The sequence below is a fragment of the Pseudophryne corroboree genome, chromosome 2 (assembly GCF_028390025.1).
Source record: "Pseudophryne corroboree isolate aPseCor3 chromosome 2, aPseCor3.hap2, whole genome shotgun sequence".
Taxonomy (NCBI): domain Eukaryota; kingdom Metazoa; phylum Chordata; class Amphibia; order Anura; family Myobatrachidae; genus Pseudophryne; species Pseudophryne corroboree.
Genome location: NC_086445.1, coordinates 342,524,946 through 342,538,783, shown reverse-complemented (window position 1 = coordinate 342,538,783; position 13,838 = coordinate 342,524,946). Strand labels below are relative to the sequence as shown.

The window sequence follows — 13,838 nt, the reverse complement described above, 5'->3', positions numbered from 1 at the left end:
GGGGTCTCGGCTTTACAACTTTGCCGAGCTGCTACTTGGTCAGGGGCAAACACGTTTGCAAAATTCTACAAATTTGATACCCTGGCTGAGGAGGACCTTGAGTTCTCTCATTCGGTGCTGCAGAGTCATCCGCACTCTCCCGCCCGTTTGGGAGCTTTGGTATAATCCCCATGGTCCTTACGGAGTTCCCAGCATCCACTAGGACGTCAGAGAAAATAAGAATTTACTCACCAGTAATTCTATTTCTCGTAGTCCGTAGTGGATGCTGGGCGCCCGTCCCAAGTGCGGATTGTCTGCAATACTTGTACATAGTTGTTGTTCACAAAAGGGTTATTGTTATGAACCATCTGTTGAGAGGCTCAGTTAAATTTCATACTGTTAACTGGTTATGGTATCACGAGTTATACGGTGTGATTGGTGTGGCTGGTATGAGTCTTACCCGGGATTCAAAATCCTTCCTTATTGTGTCAGCTCTTCCGGGCACAGTATCCTAACTGAGGCTTGGAGGAGGGTCATAGTGGGAGGAGCCAGTGCACACCAAGTAGTCTAAAAGCTTTCTTTTAGTTGTGCCCAGACTCCTGCGGAGCCGCTATTCCCCATGGTCCTTACGGAGTTCCCAGCATCCACTACGGACTACGAGAAATAGAATTACCGGTGAGTAAATTCTTATTTTTTGTTTATACGTTAAACATTATGAGCATCTTCCTCATATTAAACATCTTTTAATATTATTGGTCTCTTATTCTTATCAGATCCATTTTTCCTGGGGATTTGACTAATCCATGCTACATATATGCACTACAGATTATTATTTGGGTACGGACAACTGGACTTAGGGGGTCATTCCGAGTTGATCGTAGCTGTGCTATATTTAGCACAGTTACGATCATTCACACTGACATGCGGGGGGACGCCCAGCACAGGGCTAGTCCGCCCCGCATGTCAGTCCGGCCCCCTTCTCGCACAAGTGCAAAGGCATTGCACAGCGGCAATGCCTTTGCACTTCAGGAGTAGCTCCCGGCCAGCGCAGCTTTAGCGTGCTGGCCGGGAGCTACTCCTTGGACCGCAGCGGCTGCGTATGACGTCACGCAGCTGCTGCGGCCCACCCCCCGTTCGGTTCGGCCACGCCTGCGATTTCGCCCCCTCCCGCTCGTCAATCGCTTCTGCCTGTCAAGCAGGCAAAGGCGATCGCTGTCCTGCTACGGCCTTCGGCCGTCCGGCATGCGCAGGAGCACTAGAGCGCACTACAGCGCATGCGCAGCAGGGATCCGTTCGCTCTGTTGCGTTAAAACGCAGCGAGCGTGCGGGTCGGAATGACCCCCTTAATTGTAGTTGTGCAAGGAGGACTTATGGCTTCCTGTTTGGAGTGAGAAGCTTTTGAATCAGTCTTGGGTGGCAGCAGAACCTGATAGTGAATAATAAGTGTGTGAGGTAATGGGGAGTCTAATAATATTTAGACAGACAGGTGTTTTTTTTGCTTCTTAACTCTGTGTCACACCTACATCAAGAAGGCCCAAGTGAGTGTTGATCGTGACTAGTTTTTGGCAATGACTAGGGATTGCGATCTCCTATAACCGGGTCTGTGACAATGGCAATAAGTTCAGCATGCTCCAATGGCCTCCACAGTCGCCAGATCTCATGACAATAGAACATTTTTAGGATGTGATGGTATGGGAGATTTGTAGCATGAATGTGCTGAAGCAACTGTGTCACGCTGTCATATCATCATGGACCGCAGTTTCTAAGGAATATTTGCAGCATCTTGTTGATCATCCCATAAACACAGTTGAAGTTATCTTGGGGGCAAATGAAGGGGGGGTGGGGGGGAGTGTCATACACAGTATAGAAAGGTGTACTTATTAGTGTCCGCTGAGTATATTTTTGTTAAAGCTACCAAGATATAATATTATAAGCGTCTTTTAACTCTTCTTTTTACCAAATTTTTCCAAAAAGTACAGTATGCACACCAGAAACAAAGATTGCAACCTATTTTAATTAAATTGCTTTACACATCAAAGATTAGGTCATATTAAAGATTGTGTTTTGTCTGCTAGTAATGAGCAGCTACAGTAGCCTTTTGAAAAGGACACTGAAGCTTTGACACCATATGCTGCGTTGTTACTGTAATTATGTTTAGTGTACTTAGTTTTGACATGTTAGTTATTTACATATATCCCTAACAAAATGCTAACAACTTCGTCTACGTTGCATTTTTTACCTAATTATGGGGGTAATTCTGAGTTGATCGCAGCAGGAACTTTGTTAGCAGTTGGGCAAAACCATGTGCAGGGGAGGCAGATATAACATGTGCAGAGAGAGTTAGATTTGGGTGTGGTGTGTTCAATCTGCAATCTAAATTGCAGTGTAAAAATAAAGCAGCCAGTATTTACCCTGCACAGAAACAAAATAACCCACCCAAATCTAACTCTCTCTGCACATGTTATATCTGCCTCCCCTGCAGTGCACATGGTTTTGCCCAACTGCTAACAAAGTTCCTGCTGCGATCAACTCAGAATTACCCCCTATGTTCACTTCCTTACTTTCTTCATGGTAATTGTCTGCATAATGTCTCCGCACTTCGCAGTGCAAACTTTTTTTTTAGACTGCATTTACATGCGCCCGCCCAGTTGAGCAGTCAATCACCGGCGGCCTCTGCACCATGTGTACGGGCGGTCAGTGAGCATGTGTGCAGCAGGGCCGATGCAATATGTCTGAACGACAGCGTTCACAGACATATTGTTGATACACTCTAGCCGACGGGGCAGCGATATATCCGGTCGTTCAATAGAACGGCTGAAGTATCAGCCAGTGTATACCCAGCTTAAGTCATTTGTTTACACTGCTCCCTTCTAGAACTGTAGAATTTGAAATGTATTTTGTTAGTAATGTTGCAATGTAGTGTTGTACAGATAATGTTAAGTGAGATCATTACCTCCCCCAGTGAATTCTAAAGTCTCATTTCCCTATACTGTTTTTATCCTCATACTAATAATTATCATTATTGTTAACATTAATATAATTTATTTATAAGGCTCCACACAATTCTGTATAGTATAGTACCTATAAAATTAGAGAGCCAATAAGCAAAATGTAGATCACTCAGGATTATACTCCAGAATGGAAAAAAAAAAATAAAATAAAAAAAAAAAAAAATATATATATATATATAGGGCTTAATCCCATTAACCCTCATACACATGAAAGGGGTGCAAGTTGCCATTGTGACAGCATGTAAACATTTTCAAAACGGCATCAGAACCTGCACCCCTTGCTCCCCTATCTTGCCCCATATTTATGAATATTTGTGTGCAGCCACGCACAAGGGAGTAAACTGGGAATAATTGGGTTAGCACCAAAGTATAAATTATAGTGCAGCACATTCAAATAACATTCTAAAAGGTAGATGAGGGGGGATCTGATGAGAAGACCAGGAGGACCCTGCTCATACTGTATGAGCTTACAAACTGAAGGCTGAGACAGACACACCAGTAACAATTTAGTGTGAATTGTGTTCACTTCATGCTTTCTAAGTATATAGCTTTAAGGTTACAAACACTCATTAAACGTTTTGTAATGAAACTTCAGTGTGACTGATGGAGGTGTTATTTTGAGATTTAAACTCATGCAGTTACATGGTTTATAAAGGAACGTTATCCATCTACCACCCAGCATGACAGGCAGTATATATTCATGATCTCTTATTGCTAATATCTTGTATAGTCACAACTGTTTTTTTCTGCTTTTTTTTTAATGCAGCCATCAATTCTACTGTAAAGTTACATGATGGAATCACTGAAGATGTTCAAGGGTTTTACTTTGATAAATTGATGTAAGTTCACAAAACTGCAATTATCTTTCTGCATGTTAAGTTTCACTTTGCAAAACAGATTATATAACATTTGGGGTTTTTCAGAGTTGGTTGCGGTTTTTGCTAAATAGCAAGAACCACAACCACTAAAATCGCATGCTAGGGGCTGCCCATCACAAATTGCGATTGCATCACAAAATCCTCAAACAGAGGTTGACTCCTGCCTATGCAGCCTGGCTGCATAAGCAGGCACACCACCGTCATGTTTCCAATCGCTAGGTTTTGTAAGTGGCAAAAGCACCATCTAGAGGGGGAGCGCCTACTATGATTGGTAATAGAATATATATATATTGAATGCAAATGTGAGGGGGCATTTAGAAAATAGTGATCATAACATGGTAACATTTGAGTTTCGGTGCAGGGGTGCCCAACATGTGGCCCTCTAGATGTTGAGCGACACATCCCCGCATGCCTTTCCACAGTTTTGCTATTAGGGAATGCTAGAACGGTGGCAAGGCATGCTGGGATGTGTAACTCCACAACAGCTGGAGGGCTGCACGTTGAGCATCCCTAGTACTATGTTTTATAAAAAGAGCTATGAATATTATGAATTTTAGAAGGTGGAAATGTAATTGTCTCAGAGAAGCAATGGAGCTTGCAGATTTAGTGTTTTCTTAAAAGTACGGAGGCCAGATAGGATTATTTTTTATTTATTTTATGTTTCAAATAAATACTGTTGCAAGTACTGTATGGTATGTCAACACAATTTCTAGGAAGAAAGAGCAACTGATGTGTTTAAATAAGAAAATATTGCATGGCATAAGAAGCAAAGAATGTATTTAAATTGCTAATGAATTTCTGTTTTATGGAAATGCAAGGAATATAGCAAAATGTGTAAGAAGAAAATCAGGTTTGTGAAGGCTGAAGCTGAGAAACGATTGCTAAAGATAGCAAATGTCAAAACGTTTCGCAAGTGCTTAAGTGCCAAGAAAAATAAAACACAGTATTGTACCAAAAATGATAATGAAGGAAAAATTATTATAGATGTTAGAGAGAAAGCTTTTATGTAGTCTGCTTCGAAAAAGTATGTTTTAAGGCAGATGTATTTTAAGATCTGTTTTTATAGTTCTGTTTTAAAAATGTAAGTGGTAATTCAGACCTGATCGCTGGGCAGCGTTTTTTGCTGCCCTGCGATCACATAGTCTCCGCTTACAGGGGGAGGGTGAATTCGCTGTGCAAGTGTGCGTTTGGATGAGTAGCAGAGCTGCACAAACTGATTTTGTGCAGTCTCTGCTCAGCCCAGGACTTACTCAGCCGATGCAATTCCTTCTTGTTGATCGGGGACGGAGCTGACGTCAGACACCCTCCCTTCAAATGCTTTGACACGCCTGCGTTTGTCCAGACACTCCCTGGAAATGGTCAGTTGCCACCCACAAACGACCTCTTCTTGTCAATCACCTTGCGAATATCCGTACGATCGTATTTATCACACCATCCCGTCTCTGACCGGCGATCTCCGTTGCTGCGGTCCATCACGCCTGCGCAATGTGGTGCATGCGCAGTTCAGATCTGATCGCACGCTGTGCGAAAACGCAGAGCAGCGATCAGGTCTGAATTACCCCCTTAGTTTGAACCAATTCACGCAAGCTGTTTGCACATGCAGACCACTATAGCAACCAGCACGACAAAGTGGTCAGTCAAATCATACAACGTAGGTCCAGTATTACTGTGCGCAGCTGAGTATACCCCGGGATCCAGAGGACTTCCATCCAAGTGTAACAGGGGAACTGGGTTTGTTTTTTTTGTTTTTTTTTGGGGGGGTGGGGGGGTTGAGTTTTTAACCCTAAATGTAGGTTTGTGTCTAGGCTGTTGTAATAGCTTTTGGGAAAAACGCAGATGGAAAAGGATTTGGGCATACTAGTTGACAGCTGAGTAAAAGCAGACAGAATGAGCAAAAGGAGACCGAATCTGTAGTGGTAGTTCCTGTCCCTCTCATAAAGTTAAGTTGAAATGCAAATCAAGAGACAGGAGTGCTCATACACACTCTCTCCTACATTGTATCTGCAAATACTGTAACAGCAGTAACATTGTATCGGCAAATTACAACAGTAATATGTGAAAATGTTACATTTAATATGTATCGGGAAGGAATCAGTCAGTGATAATTATTCATATGGTTCATGTCCAATAGTTTATTTAGCTCATTAAAAGGCAGCACTGTGAGTGTTTGCGGTCAAGCTGACAGCTAGTAAAGATGGCAGTTCCTGATAACTATGCATACAATTTACTGTAGCTATCCACAAAGCTGCGTGTGATCCAGACAAGGCACTGATAATGTATGAATATTCAATGATGAATAGACTACTTAAGAGCCAATAGCAGCTCATTAGTAAATATAAACACATTTAGCGGAATATACAGTATCTATCAAAGAACAGAGAGGAATTCAATACAGGAACATAACAGCCTAACTCTCGGTCAATTACTGCACAGTCTGGACAACCAGTGTTATCCAACTTTATTATTTAGGTACAAGCTCATGGAAGGAAAGCGTGCCAAAGGCATTTATTAAAGATTTAAGTTAAATTGGGGGCACACACTAGAAAGTCTTTATGTAATAATAGGAGCATACTTCAATAACTCTCTGCTTAATAAGCAACGAACAGCTTTATGCAGGTCTGAATGACTAGGCTCAGCTTCTGTCAGTGTGATCAGTCAAAATGATATCTTGGAATTCAGAGCTACTCTGCTGGTAGTTTTGATAGTTTTAATCACGAAGTTATAATTCCTTGGAAGCACAACTAAGTAATAACTCAGAATAAGTTAGCGGATTCAGAGTACAGAAATAAAAGTTTAGACGTAACCAGAAAAGTAAATAACCAGGCACTCTGGCAATCAGCTAGAATAAAGGAGAGTCTAAATAACTGTAAGAGATTATATAGGAGATTTCTCTTACGTCCTCGAGGATGCTGGGGTCCACATTAGTACCTTGGGGTGTAGACGGGTCCACTAGGAGCCATGGGCACTTTAAGAGTTTGAGAGTGTGGGCTGGCTCCTCCCTCTATGCCCCTCCTACCAGACTCAGTTTAGAAAATGTGCCCGGAGTAGCCGGTCACAGCTAAGGGAGCTCTCCAGAGTTTCTCTAGTAAAGTTTATTTTTAGAGTTTATTATTTTACAGGGAGGCTGCTGGCAACAGCCTCCCTGCTTCGAGGGACTAAGGGGGTGGAGTAGTGTCCGCCATGCGGGGTCTGAGCCACTATCTCCGCTGACAGGACACTGCGCTCATGTGGGATCGATCGTTCCCCACCACAGAGGATTGCTCACCCCGGCAGCATGCCGCCACCCCCTTACAGAGCCAGAAGATCAGTGGCGAGTTAGTCACCGGCCCCCCTGGCAGTCGGGGAGCCGGTGTGAAGATGGCGGCAACATGGTATGGAGCGCAGTACTAACTGCGCTCCGGGGCTCAGCGGTAAATAGTGCAGCGCTGTGAGGGGCGCCCTGAGCCAGCGCCTACACCCTACACCGACCTCCAAGCCTGTCAGGGTCCCAGGATCACTGCCAGCACAATTCCTCAGGCCAGTATAATCTTCAGAAGAGTGGGAAGACAGCGCCATTAAGGGGGCGGAGCTTCTCCTGTGAGCAGACCCAGTAGAATTCAGTGCCATTTTCCTGCCTGCAGAAGCGCTGTCAGTGAAAGCAAGTCCCTCCAAGTCAACTCTAGCTATCTCTTACGGTACCAGGTGGTTGTAGAAAAGGGGGGAGGGGGGGTGGGGGGGCTGTATACAGGCTGTGTAACATATTAAGGTACACAGTCAGCGCTGGTTCGGGTCTCCCTATACCTGGAAAGCGCTGTGTGTGGGTTGGCTCCAATCTCTGTGTCTCTCTTGCCATCCTTAGGGGTGAAACTCTGTCTGATCTCCCCTGTGTGTGTGTGGAGTGTTTGGGGTCTCAATTTAGCTATGTCTAGGGACTCTGTCTCATGTACTGCAGAGGATTTGTCCTCTCAGGATGATCTCATTCCAGGTAATCAGGATTGCACTGTTTTAGCGCAGATACCAGCAAGGGAGCCTGAATGGTTTTCCTCTTTCAAATCTATGGTGGCTGAGATCTCTACTAGGGTTGCACAGAATGAATCTGCAACTCAAGTTTTAAAAAACTCTGTGGCCGTTTGGTCCGGTTCTGTTACCTCAGGGCCTCCCTCTGTAGGTTCCCATAAGTGTGCTCTTGCACAGGTTATGCAAGATGATACTGATACTGATTCTGATATGGCAGACGGTGATTGGGATGTGCTCAGGGGGAGCGCATCTCTTGTTAAAGGGGTGCAGTTGATCATAGAGGCTATAAGGGATGTGTTGAATATTGCTGATACAACACCTAAGCAAGTTGAGGAGGCTTACTTCACAGACAATAAGAAAGCCTCGCTAACCTTCCTTGCGTCCAAAGAATTGAATGCTATATTTGAAAAAGCATGGGAAAACCTGGAGAACAAATTCCGGATCCCTAAAAGGGTACTGGTTGTTTTCCCCTTTCCTGAGGAGGATAGAAAAAAATTAGAAAACCCACCCATAGTGGACGCATCTGTATCCAGACTCTCAAAAAAGGTGGTTTTGCCGGTTGCAGGGTCTACCGCCTTTAAGAAGCCAGCTGATCGCAAAGTAGATGCTACGCTCAAATCCATATATACGGCTTCAGGGCGATACTACATCCTACTATTGCCCGTGCATGGATTTCCAAAGCTATAGCAAAGTGGTCAGTCACTTTACTTGAGGATTTGGATACAATGGATAAAAGTGACGTTGATTTGTTTTTACGTAACATTCAGGATTCTGCAGGATTTATAGTGGAATCCATGAAGGACCTGGGTTCAATGGCTGCAGGAATTTCTTCCATGTCTGTCTCAGCTCGCAGAGGACTGTGGCTGCGCCAGTAGTCTGCCGACCCGGAATCCAGGAGAGGTGTGGAGACCCTACCCTACACAGGTCAGGCTCTATTTGGGGAAGCGTTGGATGCGTGGATCTCCACGGCTACAGCGGGTAAGTCACCTTTTCTTCCCCTCAACTGCACCTGCTACGAAGAAACCTCCTTCTTCATCTGCATCACAGTCCTTTCGGGTTGCTAAAACCAGAAAGGCCAAACGTCCAACACCTTTAGAGGAGGTCAAACCTGCTGCTACGGGTTCCCAGGAACAGAAACCTGCTTCAGGGACGCCAAAGTCCTCAGCATGACGGTGTACCGCGTGGCCTGGAGGTACGGCCGGTGGGGGCGAGACTCGGACATTTCAGTCACGTCTGGGTGTCGTCCGGCCTGGATCCCTGGGTACTAGATATTGTGTCCCAGGGGTACCGGCTGGAATTTCAAGATCTCCCTCCTCACTGGTTCTTCAAATCAGGCTTGCCGGCTTTGCCGGCAGACAGGGTTATCCTACATGGAGCCATTCAGAAGTTGGTGGAGGCACAGGTTATTGTACCAGTTCCTCCACAGATGCACAACAAGGGTTACTATTCGAACCTTTTCGTGGTACCGAAACCGGATGGTTCGGTCAGTCCCATTCTGAACTTAAAATCACTAAACCCCTTTCTGAGGGAGTTCAAGTTCAAAAAATGGAGTCTCTAAGGTCTGGGGGAGGGGGAATTCCTGGATATCAAGGATGCGTACCTCCACATTACGATTTGGCTGCCGCACCAAGCTTATCTCCGATTCGCAGTGTTTGACTGTCACTATCAATTCCAGGCCCTGCCATTCGGCCTCTCCACAGCACCGAGGGTATTCACCAATGTGATGGCGGAAATTATGGTTCTCCGCAGACCGGGGGTGAACATAATTCCATATCTGGACGATCTGCAGATAAAGGCATCGTTCAAGGAGAAGCTGTTACAGTCCATTCTTCTCACGATCCACCTGCTCAGGGAACACTGTTGGATCCTGAATCTTCCAAAATCACATTTGAAACCAACCAGGAGGTTGTACTTTCTAGGAATGATCCTCGATATGGAAATGCAGAGGGTGTTTCTTCCAGAGGAAAAAGTGTTGGTGATACAAACAATGGCCCGGGATGTCCTGAAGCCAGCCTGGGTGTCGGTTCATCAGTGCATACGCCTTCTGGGAAAGATGGTAGCCTCTTACGAGGCTCTACAGTACGGGAGGTTTCATGCTCGGTCCTTCCAACTGGATCTCCTGGACAAGTGGGCGGGATCCCATCTACACATGCACCAGAGAATCCGTCTGTCGCCAAAGGCCAGGATTTCACTCCTCTGGTGGCTGCAATTACCTCACCTTCTGGAGGGCCACAGGTTCGGAATGGACTGGATCCTTCTAACCACGGATGCAAGTCTCCGGGGCTGGGGCGCAGTCACTCAAGGGGAGACCTTCCAAGGAAGGTGGTCAAGTCTGGAAACCAGCCTGCCGATAAACATTCTGGAACTAAGTGCCATCTACAACGGTCTTCTATAAGTGGCCCATCTTCTGAGAAATCGGGCCATTCAAGTGGAGTCGGGCAATGTAGCGACAGTGTCTTACATAAACTGACAGGGCGGAACGAAGAGCAGAGCTGCAATGTCAGAGGTTAAAAGAATCATCCTCTGGGCAGAAAAACACGCATTGGCGCTGTCAGCAATCTTCATTCCGGGAGTAGACAACTGGGAAGCGGACTTCCTCAGCAGACACGATCTCCATCCAGGGGAGTGGGATCTCCATCCGGAGGTGTTCACGGAGGTAACAGATCATTGGGGTGTACCTCAAATAGACATGATGGCCTCTCGCCTCAACAAGAAGCTTCAGCGATATTGTTCCAGGTCGAGGGACCCGCAAGCAGTGGCGGTGGACGCCCTATTGACTCCGTGGGTTTTCCAGTCTGTGTACGTGTTTCCACCACTCCCACTCATTCCAGGAGTGCTAAAGCTCATAAGGGGAACAAGGGTTCAAGTGATCCTCATTGCTCCTGACTAGCCAAGAAGGTCTTGGTACGCAGATCTTCTGGATCTACTGCTAGAAGAGCCGAGGCCTCTTCCTCTTCGGGAGGACCTGCTGCAGCAGGGTCCGTTCGTCTATGAAGACTTACCACGGCTACGTTTGACGGCATGTAGGTTGAACGCCAGATTTTAGCTTGGAAGGGCATTCTGAACAAGGTTATTCCTACCCTGATATAGGCTAGGAAAGGAGTAATGTCTAAACATTACCATCGTATTTGGAAAAAATATGTATCTTGTTGTGAGTCCAAGAAGTTTCCTATGGTGAAAATTCAACTGGGATGTTTTCTCCTCTTCCTGCAAGCATGTGTGGATATGGGCCTGAGGTTAGGATCCATAATGGTCCACATTTCGTCCCTATCCATTTTCTTCCAGAAACAGTTGCTGCCCTCCCTGAGGTTCAGACTTTTTTGAAGGGAGTTCTACACATCCATCCTCCCTTTGTGCCGCCTATGGCACCCAGGGATCTTAACGTGATGATGTAGGTCCTCCAGTCGGACTGGTTTGAGCCTCTTCAGGAGGTTGAGGTCAAGTTTCTCACGTGGAAGGCTGTCACTTTGTTGGCCTTAGCTACTGCTAGACGTGTGTCGGAGTTCAGGGCTTTGTCATGTAAAAGCCAATACTTGATCTTCCATGAAGATAGAGCTAAGCTTCGGACACGTCAGCAGTTTCTTCCGAAGGTTGTGTCAGCGTTTCAGATCAACCAACCTATTGTGGTGCCAGTTGCGACTGGCTCCTCAATTTCATCAAAGTCCTTAGATGTTGTAAGGGCTTTAAAAAAAATCTATGTGAGGAGGACTGCTCGTCACAGAAAATCGGATTCTGTTTGTCCTGTATGATCCCAAGAAAATTGGGTGTCCTGTTTCTATGCAGACGATCTCTCGCTGGATCAGGTTCACTATCCAGCATGCTTGCCGTGTCCTACGTCTGTTAAGGCCCACTCTACTCGTAAGGTGGGTTCTTCGTAGGCGTCTGCCCGGGGTATCTCGGCTTTGCATCTCTGCAGAGCGGCTACTTGGTCGGGATCGCAGAGTTCTACAAGTTTGATACTTTAGCCTCTGAGGACCTTAAGTTTGGTCAGTTGGTTCTGCAGGAGCCTCCACGATCTCCCTCCCGTTCTGGGAGCTTTGGTACATCCCCATGGTACTAATGTGTACCCCAGCATCCTTTAGGACGTAAGAGAAAATAGGATTTTAATTACTTACCGGTAAATCCTTTTCTCATAGTCCATAGAGGATGCTGGGAGCCCGCCCAGCGCTTCATTTTCCTGCAGTGGTTATCTGGTTCAGTACAACTTTGTTTTTAGTTGATTACTGCATTGTTACTTGGTAAGTAATGTTTCAGCCGTTGCTGTGTTTCAAGCTAGTTAGCTTGATTTGCCTTGTATGTGTGAGCTGGTGTGAATCTCGCCACTATCTGTGTAAAATCCTTCTCTCGAAGATGTCCGTCTCCTCAGGCACAGTTTCTAGACTGAGTCAGGTAGGAGGGGCATAGAGGGAGGAGCCAGCCCACACTGTCAAACTCTTAAAGTGCCAATGGCTCCTAGTGGACCCGTCTATACCCCATGGTACTAATGTGGACCCCAGCATCCTCTACGGACTACGAGAAAAGGATTTACCGGTAGGTAATTAAAATCCTATTTTTACTTTATTTGCTTTCCATTGGTATACAAAATACATCCAGTGTTGACTCATAGGGCAGGATTCAATTAGCCACAGCTAATGCAGTGGGCGTGGCTATTCAATTACAACCCACAGTCTGCGCTTAACGCAGATTTTTGTTTTAGCCTGTGGGAGGTTCGAAGAGAAATCCGCGGTAAGTGCCCTAATTGCGTGTGCTACGAACTCATTAACACATAGCTGCAGGTACTTATCCTGGAACCTATGGGTTAAGGCGCATTAATTGCAGCTTTACTGGGCGAGGAAAAGGGGGTGTAATTGAATACCTCCAGGCGTAAAAGTCTGAAGCGACCACCCTATATCTCGCGCAGTAAGCTTTCAAGGTTAATTGAATCCGGGCCTGTAGTGTTGCCAGATCTACTCCACTTATTTTATGTTCTGTTCTCCTAATAGTAAGATCATTACTTTAGCTGATATTACAAGCATCCAGAGGCCATGCAAATTATTTTTTTTTGTATTACAACATAATCCATGATTTAATTGCAGACTGGATTTTTTATTATACGTATCTGCATATACAGTACTGTAACAACATTTATTGCAGTTGAAATGGACACCTCAAGTCTACTATCTATACACAGCTCAAGGGATTGTAAAGATATGTATTAGGAGAAATATGTATAGTTACAGTATCTTCCCTCGTTCTGCTAGGGTATCTGAAACTTGCAGCAATAAGTAAGACGTTTGCCATATATTATAAATTAATAAAATTTGTAAAATTATTAAAGATAGTTGACGAAATACAGGAATGTTATGTGCTTTTTATTTTGTACGTTCTCATTATGTAGCATTATTTTGAGCGCGGAGAATAAATGTTTAATGCATAACATTAAAAGTTTCATTACACACACACACACACACACACACACACACACACACATTATAACACACTGTGTATGTATGTATGTGTGTGTGTGTATGTATGTATGTATGTATGTGTGTGTATATATATATATATATATCATATATATATATATATATATATATATATATCAGTAGGGTTACCGCACATTATTTTGCTTCTTGTCTGTCTGATATTGAACTGTTTTAGGTTTAACCGTCCATGTGATAGTAGTTGCCAGGCAGTAGCTGTAAAGACAAATGAAATTGTGGGATACGTAAAGGGTGGTGTGATGTATGCATGCAGTGTCGGACTGGGGCATGAAGGGCCCGCTGGGGAGAATGCAGTGATAAATATGTGGTAAATACTGACAGTACATGCATGATAATGTACCAGATTAATAAAAGCAATGCACTGTAGAAAATACACCATAGTCCTGTGCAGCATAATGTAACATATGTATAATTCAAGTGCTCAATCTGGAACCTGATCCCTAGAGGAACAAGTGGGCCCCCAGGCAGTGGGACCCACCGGGGTTTCCCCT

General features: G+C 44.9%; 1 protein-coding gene across 1 annotated transcript in view; it reads left to right on the top strand.

Annotated features, from left to right (window-relative positions):
- Positions 1 to 13,838, top strand: part of UGGT2 (UDP-glucose glycoprotein glucosyltransferase 2) — an 813,961-nt gene that overhangs the window by 146,822 nt on the left and 653,301 nt on the right. Inside the window, exon 7 of the mRNA XM_063953033.1 lies at positions 3,757 to 3,829. Coding sequence (XP_063809103.1) covers positions 3,757 to 3,829 — 73 coding nt within the window. The remainder of the gene's footprint in view (positions 1 to 3,756; positions 3,830 to 13,838) is intronic.